At 42.6% G+C, this 15,809-nt stretch overlaps 1 protein-coding gene across 3 annotated transcripts in view; it reads left to right on the top strand.

The window, feature by feature from the left end:
• Positions 1–15,809, top strand: part of TMEM131 (transmembrane protein 131) — a 152,637-nt gene that overhangs the window by 83,570 nt on the left and 53,258 nt on the right. For all 3 annotated transcript variants that reach the window (XM_058667569.1, XM_058667566.1, XM_058667567.1), the window contains exons 6-8: positions 3,714–3,830; positions 7,736–7,858; positions 13,625–13,705. In XM_058667569.1, the coding sequence (XP_058523552.1) occupies positions 3,714–3,830; positions 7,736–7,858; positions 13,625–13,705 (321 nt within the window). The remainder of the gene's footprint in view (positions 1–3,713; positions 3,831–7,735; positions 7,859–13,624; positions 13,706–15,809) is intronic.

Here is a 15,809-nt window from a genome sequence, read left to right on the forward strand (position 1 = left end):
TGGGATGTTCTTCACGTATGCCTTTGGTTTTGGTGGGTGCTATTCCTTTTCTCTATAACAGAACATCTTTAAGTATCATTTGCAGGGCGGGTTTGGAAGAGGCAAATTGTTTTAACTTTTATTTTATTTAATTTTCAAAGACAAAAGAAAGCTTTGCTGGATATGTTATCCTAGGCCGACAGATTTTTTCTTTTAGAATCTGGAATGTGTCACTCCATTCTCTTCTTGCCTGTAGAGTTTCCCGTGAGAGATCTCCTGTGAGTTTAGTTGGCATTCCTTTATATGTCAGTTGATTTTTTTCACATGTGTTCGATTGAAGAGAGCTTGATGATCATGTGTCTTGGTGAAGATCACTTTTGTGAATCCTGTTGGGAGTTCTGTCCCCTTCCTGGATATTGTTTCCCAATTCTTTCTCCAAATTAGGGAAGTTTTCCCTTATTTCATTAAATGTATTTTTAAACCCAGTGTCTGTTTCTGCATCTTCTGGGACTCCCGTAACTCTTATATTTGGCCTTTTAATGGTATCTTTCATTCTTGAATACTTTTCTTTAGCTTGACCCAGCTCTGCTTCCAGCTTTTTTTTTTTTTTAAGATTTATTTATTTTTATTGGAAAGGCAGATGTACAAGAGAGGAGGAGAGACAGAGAGGAAGATCTTCCATCCAATGATTCACTCCCCGCATGGCTGCAACAAGGTCTCCCACGCGGGTGCTGGGTCCCAAGTCTTTGGGCCATCCTCGACTGCTTTCCCAGGCCACAAGCGGGGAGCTGGATGGGAAGTGGAGCTGCCGGGATTAGAGGGATTAGAACCGGGGCCCATATGGGATCCCGGCATTCAAGGCGATGACCTTAACCACTACGCTATCACTCCAGGCTCTGCTTCCAGTTTTTTGATTCCCTGGTGACAGGAAAGAGCTTCCAGTTCTAAGATCCTTTTTTTCTGTCTGATTCATTCAATTATTGTGACTTTCCGTTGAATTTTTAATTTGCTCTGATGTGTCTTTCATTTCCAGTAGTTCAACTTGATTTTGTTTCAGTGTTGTAATTTGCTGTGTAATAGATTCTTTAAATTCTTTTTTTTTTTATTCATTGATTACATTGTATTATGTGATACAGTTTCATAGGTACTGGGATTCTCCCCACCCCTCCCCGCACCCTCCCCCCAAGGGATTCTTTAAATTCTTGCATGTGCTTCTTGCTGTTGACAAGAAGCTTTATAACAAGTGTTTTGAACTCTGTATCAGCAGTTTCTTGATGTATTCTTCAGTTAATTCTGAGGTTGGCAAAGGCTTTTGTTCCTTTGCAGGGCAGTCTTCAGTAATATTCATTGTGCCTTTGTCTTTTCTTTTGCTCTTGGTCATTGCACTCCTGGTTAGCAGATTCTTCTCCTTGGGGCAGGTTTCTAAGCTGTGTCATCCACAGGTCTGCAATTCAATTTTTTTCATTGTGGTTGGTACCCGGTTCTTTGTTGTCACTTGTGCCACTGCCTTCAGCAAATTTCAGGTCTCGGCTCTTATGTTAGATTTCCACCACTTTCTTTGTAACCCCAACTTCTGTCTCTACTCTGTCCACCTCCTGGATCCCGTGCTGAGGCTGTGCTGTTGTCTGTAGCACCCTTCTCCCACTTCCAGTTCCAGCAGTTCCCAGGATTAGGGAGACACCAGGTGTCCTAAGTATACCGAGGTTGTTGATGGTACTGATTTTGCCAGAACCTGCTTGCTGTTAGGTTTGAGGGCCACATGGACCTGTTTTGAGTTGTAAGTTGCCAAAGCTGGCAGTATTTTTGATGTGGGACCAGTGCAATGCACTGAGCTCGGTGAGTTCACTCCCAGCAGTCTCAAAGCTTTTGCTACACTGTACAAAATAGGGCCTTATGTGCCATTCGTGGAGTTCGTGATCTGCTGGCCATTAGGTCTGGGGGCTACCCACACATGTTTTCGTTGGAACTTGTCAGGTCGTTGCTATTCACTGAGCTAGAAATGAGTACCCCCAACCCCGCCCCAGCTCAGTGCATGTGTAGTCCTGTCCAACTTTGCCTTTGTCTTCCTAAACAAGATGGCGTGCGATTCAGCTGTACTGCAGGTCTCAGATGTAATATCCACCCTGTTCTCACACCACCTATTTGGGATCTGTGATCTCTCTGCTCCTGGCCAAATCAAAGAAATCAGTAGGACAGAAAGTTCTTTGGGTTTATCTCCCAAGTTCCCTGTAACTCTTGTTCCCACCTGGCTGCTGGTGGAGTCCTGGCTGTAGGTGCAGTTCAGATCGCTGCTTGCTGAATGCCACTGGGACGTCTGGTTACTGCAACACCACAGTGTTGCCGCCACTGCTTTCCTGTGTCCATCAGTGTCCAGGTGCCCCTCTGCCATCTGTCTATCCTTTCCTGTTTCCTGGAATGTGCCTTCTCTGCTTCATCCTGGCTAATGTTTCTCCGTCTGTTTAAACGTGTCATTACCCTGTTCCATCATCTTGGTTCTCACAAAATAACATAAATCTTAAAAAAAAAAAAAAGTCCCTTTAACTGTTGCTTTAACTGTTGTCCACAAATTTTGATTTGAATTTTCATTTCCAATTGATTCAAATTAGTTTATAATTTTTCTGTTTCTACTTATATGAACAGTGGCAGTATATTATTTAGAAGTATGTTATTAAATTTGGGAAATTTACCAGGTGTAAATCTGTTTTGATGTCTGGCTCCAGTGTACATCTCACCTGATACCTACAGGTTGCAGGGATTCTGTATTCTCCTACTAGCCCAAATGCTACCTTCAGCCATTTGCAAAAATTCTAGCTGTATTCTTTTTCCCTTTTGCATGGTAGCTACATCTCCTTGCCATTCCATGCCAAGAGTGAGCCAGGACTCACACCCATCTCTTCTGGAGGTATTGTCTTTTCTTGGGTTTTGGGCTAGTTGATAACCAATCTATTACGGGTTCAAGAAAAAAATGTGATTTTATAATTTTTTTCTATTTTTTATTGTTGGTAATGCAGGAGGAAAGCTCTTCCCAGCTTCGTTCACCCCAAGATAAAACCAGAACTTCAGTGATGCATATTTTGAGCTGTGTAGGGTTTTAGATTTCCGCAGAGGCAGAAAGATACTGATAGCTTCTAAAGGCTTTATTACAGGCAGAGCCGCAGTCCCAGTCTCTCCAATTTCATACCTTGCCCCCTGATGTCTGCTTGTAATAAAATTGTATTTCCCTGCCTAAAGTGACATTCCCAGTCTGCACAGGATAACTGAGCATATGTGCTTTGGTTCCTGCCATCTCCTGATTTAAGTTGATATAGGTGGAGAGATTGAGACCTGCCGTATTCCTCAGAAGCTGCTGCTCAGTTGTGACAGTAGAACATCTGTATAGTAGAACATCTGTATAGAAAGCTGCACTTCATCTCTGCTCCTCCTTGACTGATGGGATAGCTTTTAATTCAGCACTTCATTCTAGCCTAAGTGAATAGAATCCTGAAAACCATCTGTTAGGTAGGGTTTAGACTAATAGTGGGCTGAGAACTGTGACTGTAGACGTTCATTGTGAGGACAGCTTTTTTGTATTTTACAACAATTTGAAATTTCAAGGAAATCCTTTAAAGGAAAAAGAGTAGTTTATGGCAATGATTCTAATATGCTTTAGACAGCTTTCACTAATTTTAGTCAATATGATCTGATTTTTTTGTTTGCTGCCCAATTTAACTTTCTTTGCTTTTTTTTTTTTCCAGAAAATTCTTCCAGGAGGAAATACATCGTTTGATGTAGTTTTTCTTGCAAGAGTAGTAGGAAATGTAGAAAATACTTTATTTATTAACACATCTAATCATGGAGTATTTACTTACCAGGTAAGAACTGGAATTAAAACTTTCTTTAATGAAAGAATAGATGTATCAGCTCTGACTTACCATATGACAGCCTTTTGAAAATTCACCTTGCTTGCTTTGGACATTTCCACTGCATTTCCCAGAACAGTTCGAGTGTTTTGAAAGTAAGTGTCATACCAGCATAAATGTTCTGTTTTGATAGGGAACTATGTTCTACTTCTGGTAAGTCTTTAAAGGTTGTTTAGAAAGCATTTGGTACATTTTTGCTGCTTGGTTCAGTAATTATGAGGTGCTAAATGATGCATTTAATGTGCACTCGGGAAGTGGATGATAGGAGTAGCACAAGGATGAAGATCGTGGCTCTCTCTGTCAAGGCAGCTCCCAGCAGACCTGGGTGATTGTGGTCAGGCTAGCCGGAGTTGTGATCAGGGTGTTCTTCCAAGTGATCCTCAGTCATCAGCTGTCATTCTTTCTTTTTCCTCATCTAGTTTTTCACCAAGGTTTCCTTCTACATTTCTCAGGTCTGCACAGCTTGTCTTTTTTTTTCTTTCTTTTTTTTTTTTATTAATTATTTTGCATTATGTGACAGTTTCATAGGCTCTGGGATTCCCCCTCCCCTCGCCATGCCCCTCCCCCACGGTGGACCCCCCCCCCCCCCCGTTGCAGCATTACAGTTCAAATTCAATCAAGATTCTTCCCTTGCAAACAGATGCCGAGCACATAGTCCAGCTGCTCATTGTCCAGATGGAATGTACAGCTTCTTGGGGAGACTATTTAGCTGCGATCAACCCCTAGTGGTTTTAGTATTTCTCTAGTTATGAATCACTGCCAGTCTTGCCACTCCCAGTTCGATGAGGTCATTGCAGAGTTCACTGGTTGACACTGTCCATCATAGAGTCTTCATTCGCCCGGTTTTTGCTGCCAACATATATCTGAGATGGTTGATTGACCCGTTCTGTCCTCTGTCTTTTCTTGGCTAGGGTTCTGAGTCCAGCTGGTCATCGCCACAATCAGCTTGTAGGTGCAATTCCTGGGCTGGTTTGTTTTCGGACTGGAGTTGCTCTGGAACCAGTGGGTGTTGCAGACTAGGTTGGTTCTGCCTAGCACGTACTCGGCACTTGCGTCAACCAGTGGGGGCTGCAGCCTAGTAGGGGCGACCCACAATAACCCCCACTAGGCCCGCCCCCTATCCTGGTTTGCCTGTGTGTATAGCAGACTAGTCCAGTCTGTCCCACATCCCATTTAGCTCTTGTATTTGTCCCTGGGTTTTAAAGCTTAGTTCTAACTAAACAGCTCGGCCATCCAGCCCCCACAGATGTTGTTGAGTTGCTTTCTGTCTAGCCACCCCAGCCCCCTTCCAAGTTATCATGTCCTCCCGCGGGAGCAGTGACCCAGGAGGGGGGAACCCATTGTTTCCCTCCTGGGTTGTTCACTGTCCCTGTTTATGCACTTTTCGGGTGGTTCTGTGATTTGACTTAACAGAATTAGTCCCCAGAGCCAGCTTCTGCCAGCTGGTGTAGCGGCTAAGTCCTTACACCCCTCATCCATTCTAATTTATGCTTGCCCCAGTAGGGAATAATTTGCTCAGTCTGACTTTTCCCTGGTCTAGTTCCCTTGCGGCACACAGGTGTTATAGCCCTGCTTAGTGTGGTCTGTCCCCAAACCAGCCCACGCTCTCCAGTGGGAGTAGCTGTCCAGTGAGGGGACCAGCCCCTAAATTCCCATGCCGGCTCTGCCTATTCTGGGCTATTTCCTATTGTGGTTCTTGCGCTAACCTGGAGGGTCTGTATCTTGCCAGAGGAGTTGCCCAGGCACCTCCCTCTGAGCCTCTCCCTTTGCCAAGTTACACGCATACCAGGGGGTTTTTGAGCCAGCTCTTCTCAGTTCACCTCCTGTCCAAGCAGGAACAGTGGCTTAACCTGGCTGGCTTTCACCCCATTCAGGTTCTTGTTGTAGGATGTTTCAGCCCAGCTGTGGCTCGTCTATACCCACGTACAGTTCACAAGTGGCTCAGTGGGGGGTCAAGACCTAGCCTAGCCAGTCTCATGTTTACCCTGGTTATCCAGGACACCAGACGGTGTTGGGGTTCGGCGCAGTCCGGTGCATCCAATCCCAGCCCACACTAGTGCCTTGGGAGACTACAACTATTTCTAGGTTAGGAAACAGCCCCCATTCCCGCACACGTTCCCCTTGGAGGGAGCCTCAACCCAGTCAGGGTATCCCCTTGGCTCCCAGACTGGGCCTATTACTAGCCGTAGATCATATGCCTGCCAGTGGTTGCTCTGACTCAGCTTGTTGCAGTCCCTCATTTGTCCTAGCCTCAGCCTTAGACATTGTGGCTTCGCATCCTTGATTCAAGCAGAGTAGCAGGTGTAATGGCCCAACTCGGCTTGACCTGTGTTCTATTCACCATCCAACGAGGGCGGTGGGTGTGTTGTCCTAGAGATTCAAGCCTCTGTTCCTGGACACTGCGAGGAATCCTGTCTCCCCTATAGCAAAGTTGGGCCTATTGATGGGTGTCCCCAAATAGCTTTCCATATTGTAAAAATCTCTGAGCTCGCCGCTGGGCGGCCAGCAGGCAGAGCCTGGCACCACTTGGTGCACTGGCCGAGAACAGAGGACTCGCCTTCAGCCTCCCTGCTATGGGTTTGGCGAATGGAACTCACCCGAGTTGCCCGCTCCCAACGAACGGGAGCAGGGCGGAGCTCGGACTTTAGTCCAGCTCTGAGGCGGCCCCCATGGCTGCTAACCTGGGGGCTATGTTGCCCCCCGGGTCTGGGGGGGACCGCGAACGCGCCCGCGGGGTTTGGCACCATTCTGCGTACGAGTTTCATGGAATAGAAGCACCCCCGGCAACCCGCCACTTTGCCGAAGTTTCAATCTGCCCCCACCCTAAGAATGAAACTCACCCGAGTTGCCCGCTCCCAACTAGCGGGAGCAGAGCGGAGCTCGGACTTTAGTCCAGCTCTGAGGCGGCCCCCATGGCTGCTAACCTGGGGGCTACATTGCCCCCCCTGACATCTTGCCTTTTCATTGCCACTGCTTTTTTCACAGCCACCATCACCTGCCAACGGATCACACACTAGCTATCTGACTGCCTTCCAAACATGTTCTATAATTCACTTTGTAGCCTGAGATTTTTTTTCTTTATTCTTTTTGGTTGTCATGTAGTCTGTTCCCAGTGCTACAATGTAAGATATGTGAGAATAGGTATGTTATGTATCGTGTTCTCTACTATCTAAGCTTATGCTTAACATATTAGAGACATTCAGTAAATATAAGTCATTTGAATAGCTGACTCACTTAGCTGAGTCAACTTAGGTGCTTCTGTTGTTGGAATGACCTGAGGTTGGGCTCGGTATGTGAAAGATTACCTGGGCCAGAAATCCGTCTTCTGATGATGGTTCCAGTAGGGGTACGTTTTGACTGCCTATTTTATTTTATGTTTCATAACTTCATGAAAACCGTCATTTCACTTTCTCACCTACAGTCATCCTTCAGTATTCCTGGAATTGGTTCTTACCTACCCTGCCCAAATCCGAGTTCTTTATATAAAAGAAGTTCTTTATATAAAAGGCATTGTGTTGGCGTATAACTGCTGTTTTGTTATGGGAGTAATCACAAAAAAGCCTGCACATGTTCAGATAGATCTTTTTTTATGTTTTCTGTTTGTAATTGCTTAAATTTGCAGATGCAAATCTGTGGGGGTGTTACAGAACTCATTCCAAGAGCACATATCCCTAGTAAATCAAATATGTAGTCAATCAACTATGGAAATTTGTGGGTTTTTTTTTTTAAAGTGGGGGCCAGGAGGGAATTACGATTATTTTTATCTCAGATTGATCAGTCTCCATAGAACAAAGCTATACCTCTAAAAATGTTATAAAATCAACTCAGACTGCGTTTTCCCCCCACCTTTCAAACAGGTATTTGGTGTTGGAGTTCCAAATCCATATCGGTTAAGGCCGTTCCTGGGGGCCAGGGTCCCTGTGAACAGCAGCTTCTCCCCCATAATAAACATACACAATCCTCACAGCGAGCCTTTGCAGGTGAGTCTATGATGGTGACTTGGAATGAGCTTGGTTTCGGCGCAGGTTAATGCTTAACATGAAATCTCAGTTTTGTTAGTTTGCAAGACTATTTAAAATAATGGGGTTGTATATCTGTTTTAAGAATATTGCTTTAATGCAGTTTGCTGTAGTCTGAATTTAATTGCTGTAGTTTGAATTTAGTAGTAGCAATCTGGATTGTGGGTTTTTTGGAACATTTTTAAACAACTGTGGTTTCCCTGGTTTTACAGTTTGGACAGCTCTACTCTTAATTTCAGAAAAGTTTTCAGTTACACATTTTTTATTTGTTGTTCTATGAGTTCTTTCTGGCCCCAAATAATTTTTTGGTGGTAATTCTGATGATGGCAGCCTAGAAATTAACATTTGGGCAAGGATAATACAGAATAATTAAATGCAAACCGAGTTTCTATTTTAAAGGTCCAGTTCCTTCTCTTTCTCGATCTTCTGTTGATAATTACTTTTGAATTTGAAATCTCTATTCCCCAAGCTCCTTCTCTCCTTCACATAGGGTGCAGAAATCCAGAGATTTCCTTAAATCCCCACTCTGCGTCTCACTGGCAGGTGCAACCATAATAAGTTGTAGATGACATTGTCTGATGGAAGATGTGGCAGCTTTCCAGTGCAGCCACACACGGGGTCCACAGTTCTCTGGGACCAACACTGCAGGATTTAACAGTTGATTCAAAATGACAGGTGGAGGGAAAATAATGTTTTGTGGTAAGCACAGAACTTTGGCAAATAAAGCAGTTTTTACTGTCTTACAATCCCCAGGATAAATGATTGAGAGCAGTGAGAGGGGAAATGAGGAACAAGGGAGATTTTCAGGGCTTGACCTGATAAAACAGAAAGAAGTCTCTCCCCAACACTGAGCTGATGCTGTATGGGGCTGACAAGGCAAAAACATCTCCTGTCTTCTTCATTAGATTGTCATTTTATATTCTTTTGTCATTTTAGGCAGTGGTGAATTTTCCCAATCATTGTAAACTTTATTACGTATCTACACAGAAATTCTGCTTCCTTCGCTTGGCTGTTTTTAAATAAAGAAGTCAAACCTTGTACATTCGCTGTGGCCACTCCGCAGAGGGGTTTGCCCACACAGCTGTAGATGGTGTGTTACATGGGTGCCAGACTGCAGACCTGGGAGCTGCTCTCCAGTGGACCCATGTAACTGGCCTGACTCACTCATGCCACCATTTTTTGCAGTTTCTGCCTTTTCTTCACAGCTTTTGGAGTTATTAAACTCTTCTCCAGAAAACAGTTATCTCTTCAAATGTAATTCATGTATTCTTTTTTCTAGATAACTTTTTCATAAATATACTTTATTTATTTGAAAGACAGAGTTGCAGAGAGAGGGAGGAAGTGACAGAAACAGAAAAAGATCATCCTTCTACTGGTTCACTCCCCAAATGGCCACGGTGGCTGCATCTGAGCTGATCCAAAGCCAGGAACCAAGAGCTTCCAGGTCTCACATGTGGGTACAGGAGTGCAAGCTCTTATTGGGTCCTCTTCTGCTGTGTTCTCAGGCACATTAGCAGGGAGCTGGACAGAAGTGAAGCAGCCTGGGCTAGACTGCATCTGTATGGGATGCCAGCATTCCAGGCAATGGCTTATTCTTGGGGCTCTCCAATTAACATTTCGGTTCACCGCTTACCACAGTGAGTTTTTCACCAGCATAGTAGGAAAGCAAATGCAAAACTCAGGTTGTCCTGTTAGCATTACTATAGGTTATTTAGGAAGTCACTGTTAGCTTGGGAGTATTGTAGTATATTATACCGTGTCTTTAGTCTTTTCCTTTAAATGAAGAAAATATTACAGCGACTGGTATTGCAGTGTAATGGGTAAAACGTACAATAGCGGCATTCCCTTTTGAGGCCAGATCATGTTCTAGATGCTTCCCTTCCAGTCAGTCCTCCGACAATGGCCTAGGAAAATTGCGGATATCCCATATGACTCCCCAGACCTGGCCATTTTGGCCATGTAGCGGAGTCAGCCCTATGATGCAAGAGTCGCTGTCTGTCTCCCTATAATCTTAACTTTCACATCTCATAAACACACACATACATAGTAAAGCAAGACAATGTGTATGATTTCTCCGTTATACAACACAACATATTGGTACATTCTTGCTGAGAGAAAATGTTAACATTTCAAATTGTGTGAAACAGAGCCACCTTGAACTCTACCTTTTAATCTGGCTCTATGCAACCAACTTTGTGTGGCAGTAAAGTTCTGTATCTGCCTTGTTTGATGCTGACGCTGCTAGCTCTGTGACTGCTGGCTAAGGAAGTGAATTTTTATTTCATTTTAAGTCATTGAAACTTATGCAATTACATATAGGCAGTAGTTACTGTGTTGACAGCCCAGTGCCAATCTCAGTTCCTTCCACACTAATAAACACCACTCATCTTGGGTTAGTTTCTAACCTTTGCTGAACATTTGCAGGCATATAAGTGGGCACACAAAGTAAATACATTTTGTAGAAATTTGATGACATTAATTTTATCCTATATATACATATATATATATATATTTGGCATCATTTTTTCCCTCCCCTAAATTATACTAAGATAAATAGTATCAGATTTTTTTGAGATACTGATTTTTTTTGTTATTGTTGTTGGAAAGTCAGATATACAGAGAGGAGAAGAGACAGAGAGGAAGATCTTCTGTCTGCTGATTCACTCCCCAAGTGGCCACAACAGCCAGAGCTGATCCAATCAAGCCAGGAGCTTCTTCCAGGTTTCCCACACAGGTGCAGGGTCCCAAGGCTTTGGGCTGTCCTCAACTGCTTTCCCAGGCCACAAGCAGGGAGCTGGATGGGAAGCAGGGCTGGGATTAGAACCAGTGCCTGTATGGGGTATCAGCGTGTGCAAGACAAGGACTTTGGCCACTAGGCCGCTGCATCGGTCCCCATAGCATTGGATTTTTAAGCTTTAGTTTCCAAACATTGTTCTGGTTGTTTCCATGATCCTTTGAAAAAATAAGTTAACCTAGTAAGTGATGTTTGGGGGAAGAGTGGAGGTGTGTTTGTGTGTGTCTGTTTTTTCCAGAACATGGTTTACAGTCACTCCCTAGGTATTGACTGTATTAGTGATTAATGTAGTTAGTACTTTAGAAGAGCACTATAATGAATCAGGAGGCAAGTAATAATACTCAGAAAATCTGAGCTCATCAGTCTGTGCTGACTACATTCTCTTTAAGGAAACATGAGGAAAACACCCTTTAGGTTTATACATACATGTTGCTGTTTTTCTTGTTTAGTCCTTTTTGTTCACTTTTACAGGATCTTTTGTAATTACACAAGGGAAAATTTTGTTCCGTTTTCTTAGTTCATTCCAAATTTAAGTTCATTAAATGTATACTTTTTAAGAACTGAGGTGTCTGCCTTTAAATGATAGTTTCCTGCCATGTGAGCCAGTTGGTCCTGGATACTTCAGAGAAAGGGAAGCAAAAGCCATCACTAAGGCTTGCACTCAGTCTGTATAGCAGCCTCATCTCTAATGGCCACACACTGGAAACAGCCCCAGTGCCCATCAACATGTGACTGGATAATAAACCGCAGTTATCGCTATAAAATAGAGGTGAACTATAAATAGATACACAATCACACATCTCAAAATTATTACTCAAGAGGACATGCTCTTTTAAAAATTATATTTATGTGAAATTGTGAAAATTGCAAACTAATCTACAGTGCACACATGAGGATGCCTGGGAATGGGGGGTGCAGGGAGGGAGGATGGTTTCAGCAGGCAGGAAGAGATTTGGGGGAGGGGCGGGAACTGGTAGATATAGCATCTTTATTGCAGAACTGGCTTCATGCCTACATATGTCAGAACTCTTCAGGTTGTATATTTTATGTATTATATATAATGAATCAGTGATAGTGCAGTAAAACTGTTCTTCAAAAATCATGACCGTGAGCACAAACCGAAAAGCTGTAGTACCTATGAATTTGCTACCAATAGAAACCAAATATTTCCTACTATATTAAAACTGTTACAGACTGGCATTGTGACTTGACGGGTTGCTGCCAGTGATGATAGCATCCCGTATCAGATCAGTGGTTCAGTGCAGCTGCTCCCCTTCTGATCCAGCCACCTGCCAGTGTAGCTGGAAAGGCATAGGGAGATGACTCAGCCACCCACATGGGAGCCCAAGTTAGAGTTGCTAGTTCCTGACTTGGGCCTGGCCTAGACCTGGCTGTTACGACTATTTCGGGTATGAACCAGTATGTGGAACATCTCTCTCACTTTCTCTTTCCCTTCCTCTGGTTTTCCCCTACCCTCTCTCTTAGGCTGCCTTTCAAATAAATGAACACATGTTTTTAAAAATGCTGCATTTATCTTGGAATAATGTTTAAAAGCTTTAGTATTTCACAGGTTAGATTTTAGATCCACTGCTAGATCTTGTTATATATGTGTAAATAAAGGAACACCTCTATTACTATAAGAAACACAGAATTTGGGGTTCATTGTGATGGCTTCAGTTGTTAAATCCTTGCCTTGCAGACAGGATCCATTATGGGTGCCAGTTCACGTCCTAGGTGTTCCACTTGCCATCCAGCTCCCTGCTTGTGGCCTGGGAAAGCATTAGAGGATGGCTCAAGGTCTTGGGATCCTGCACCCATGTGGAAGACCTGAAAGAAGCTCCTGAATCTTAGCTTCAGATTGGCTCAGCTCTGGACATTGCGGCCATTTGGAGAGTGAAGCAGCAGATGGAAGGTCTTTCTCTCTGTCTCTCCTTCACCAATCAAAAATTATTTTTTTTTTCTAAAAGAAATACAGAACTTGTGTTTTTAAAATTTAATGATTTCCATGAATTAGGCTCTTTGAAAGAAGAATTATCTATTGCTTTCTGTAATCAAGTCTGAAAAAAGGCTATTTGGGTTTCCCTTTTTTATTTTTTTTTTTTAAAGATTTATTTATTTTTATTGGAAAGATGGAAATACAGAGGAGGAGAGACAGAGAGGAAGATCTTCCGTACGATGATTTACTCCCCAAGTGAGCCGCAACGGCTGTTGCTGAGCCAATCCAAAGCCAGGAGCCAGGAGCTTTTCCGGGTCTCCCACGTGGGTGCAGAGTGCCAAGGCTTTGGGCTGTCCTCAACTGCTTTCCCAGGCCACAAGCAGGGAGCTGGATGGGAAGTGGGACCGCTGGGATTAGAACCGATGACCATATGGGATCCCGGGGCGTTCAAGGTGAGAACTTTAACCACTACACTATCATGCTGGGCCCTGGGTTTCCCTTCTTTATGATTTTTTTTTTTTATTGGAAAGGTAGATCAGATTTATGAAGAGACAGAAAACCTTTCATTGCTGATTCATTCCCCAGATGATCATAATGGATGTAACTGAGCTGATATAAAGCCAGGAGCTTCTTCCAGATCTCCCACATGGGTGCTGGGTGTCAAGGCATTGGGCTCTGTTCCACTGATTTCCCAAACTATAAGCAGGGAGCTGGATGGGGAGTGGAGCAGCCGCACTTAAAACAGCACTCATATGTGATCCTGGCATTTGCAAGGTGAGACTAGAGCCTTTGAGCCATTGCGCCAGGCCCCCAAAATTACTTTTCAAAGTTACTTTAAATGCAATTACTGCAATTATTTACACCTCTGAGATGCTAGATTTAATGGTACTTATGCTGCATATCTGTCAATATTTTAAAATTTTCTCTAAAATTAGTACTTCTCTGTAATGACAAATTACTCACATTGAGAATATGATTTTGTGTTCTGTTATCCTAGGTGGTAGAAATGTACTCAAGTGGAGGAGACCTTCACCTAGAACTCCCGACAGGTCAACAAGGAGGTACCAGGAAATTATGGGTGAGTGTTAATACAGTTTTTCATTGGTGCACTCACGTGAGACCAATTATTTTATTAATACATGAAACAGTATTTGACTCCTATCACCTGAAGAAGTTTGGATGGCTGTTCTTTAGTAATCAACATCAAATTCATATCAAACGCTCTTAAAAATTGGGTAGGAAAATTGAGAAACTAAATAATCAAGCTGTGGAGCAGTAAACAGACTTGGCAGGGACTTTAGTCTTGCTGTGTAGACAGGAAGCAGTTTCAACTGTTTTCTCAGATTTTACTGATAAAGTTACTCTTTATGATGTGTTCTGTCCTGAAATTTGAAAAACTTCTGGATTCATTGTATTTTTTGAAGGAAGAGAATTTAATCAGATTCAGCACTCTATTAGTTTTATACCCACTAATAAGAGATGACTTTTGCCAAAAACTGTGGACCTCTGTGATGACTTAGAAAATTCTAAAATCTTGAGTGATCAGCATCTACCTCCATATTGGTAAATACTTCCTCTTCCTGTTGGCGAGCACTAGCAGCTGCAAGTCAAATTCAAGTATATATAGGAGCTCCCTTACTTGTGAAGGTGCCTGACACATGAGAAGTTTGTGTTTGTTTCCATGTTGTGTACCACATTCTCATCTGAGAAGGGGAAGGCGGTGATAGTGAGCGCATTCTTGTAACAGGACCTGTCAGAGAGCTGCTCTGCAGTAACTGGGGACGCCATGACTTTACCACTAGGACCAAGGTGAACCAAGGTGTCTGTAGGAATTGCTCTGTTAAACATACACACAGAACCTCTTTGATTTGTCTGCTGACCAGTATTGACCAGAGAAGAGATATGGATGTAAACATTTACAAATTTGTTGGTCACTGATGTGATTAACTCTCAAAATACAGAATCACATTAACAGGAATATGTAATGGGCGGTTCTTTTGTATCCTTTCACCAAAATCTTACGAGCTTAAAATTATTTGGAAAGCCCTTGGGAGAAACTGCATATGAAATAGTCTTGAAATGATTAAATATAAGCTATTAAGTTGATATTGTAATTCTTAATAGGATAACTCCAAGAATGTTGCTGTGAAATATAATTGGTATCTGATAAAGAAACGTGACAGGATTGATGTTTCTAAGTACTTAAAAACCATAAAGACAGACAGCAGAAAGTAACAGGTTTTAATTCTCCCAGTGGCTGCAGTAATTCTTACTCTTACAAACCCAAGAATGAGGATTGAGTCACTGGCCTTGGTCTGTCTTGTCCCCAGACCTTCGCAGTGTTCATGAGAAAGCCACAGGGAACAAGGTAGCCCCACATCCCAGAGGCGGAAAGTAAACAGTCTACCCTGGTCTTAGGAAGGGTCCAGTCCTGTGTTTTCCCTCTTGTGACAGAGAGTGGGGCAAATGAATACCAGTAAGTTCTAGGAATTCCTAAAACATGCTAAAAGATCTGAGCAGAGAGCTTTCAGTGGTTGCCCTTGAAGCCCTGTTATTCTAAAACCAGAAAAAGAATTAGACTCTTTCTGAAAGAAGCTTTTCCACCCCTTAGTGAGTCTTCCTGCAACAATGTGTGTATGAATATTCTATCTTTACAGGACTGACAGTTGTTATCAAGAGTCTTCTCAAATGTGATTACTAAACAGCTGGGGGTAGGAGGCTTTGTTTTGTTTTAATGGGTTTAAATGAAAGGAGAGTAGAGTCTAAGCCCTGTGGGTTATCATGTACCAAGGTCCCTATGGACTCCTGAAAAGTATGATTCTTTAATTGTGACATTTCTGTTTGAAGACTAAATTATACACCCAAGCACCATAAAGATGTATTTAAAAATGACTGTGTTATTATATATTAGTTCTACCTTTTTTAAAAATACTCTTTTTAGTTCTACCTTTTAAAAGTGATTCTACAGCTGAAAATTTGTTTTCAGTTCATTCGATTTCTGTTTCTTTAATTCAAAGAAGCAAAGTGTTTTGTTATTTTAATATAATCTACAGTTGAAGCATGGTATTTTGTTAGTGAAATGTGTTTAACTGGCAATGTGTTTTTTCTTAGTAGGTATATAAAATGATAATGCATGTCTTAGTTGATACATATAGCCCTATATAATGGGCTCACTATAGCGT

This window comes from Ochotona princeps, chromosome 8 (genome assembly GCF_030435755.1).
Source record: "Ochotona princeps isolate mOchPri1 chromosome 8, mOchPri1.hap1, whole genome shotgun sequence".
Classification (NCBI taxonomy): Eukaryota; Metazoa; Chordata; class Mammalia; order Lagomorpha; family Ochotonidae; genus Ochotona; species Ochotona princeps.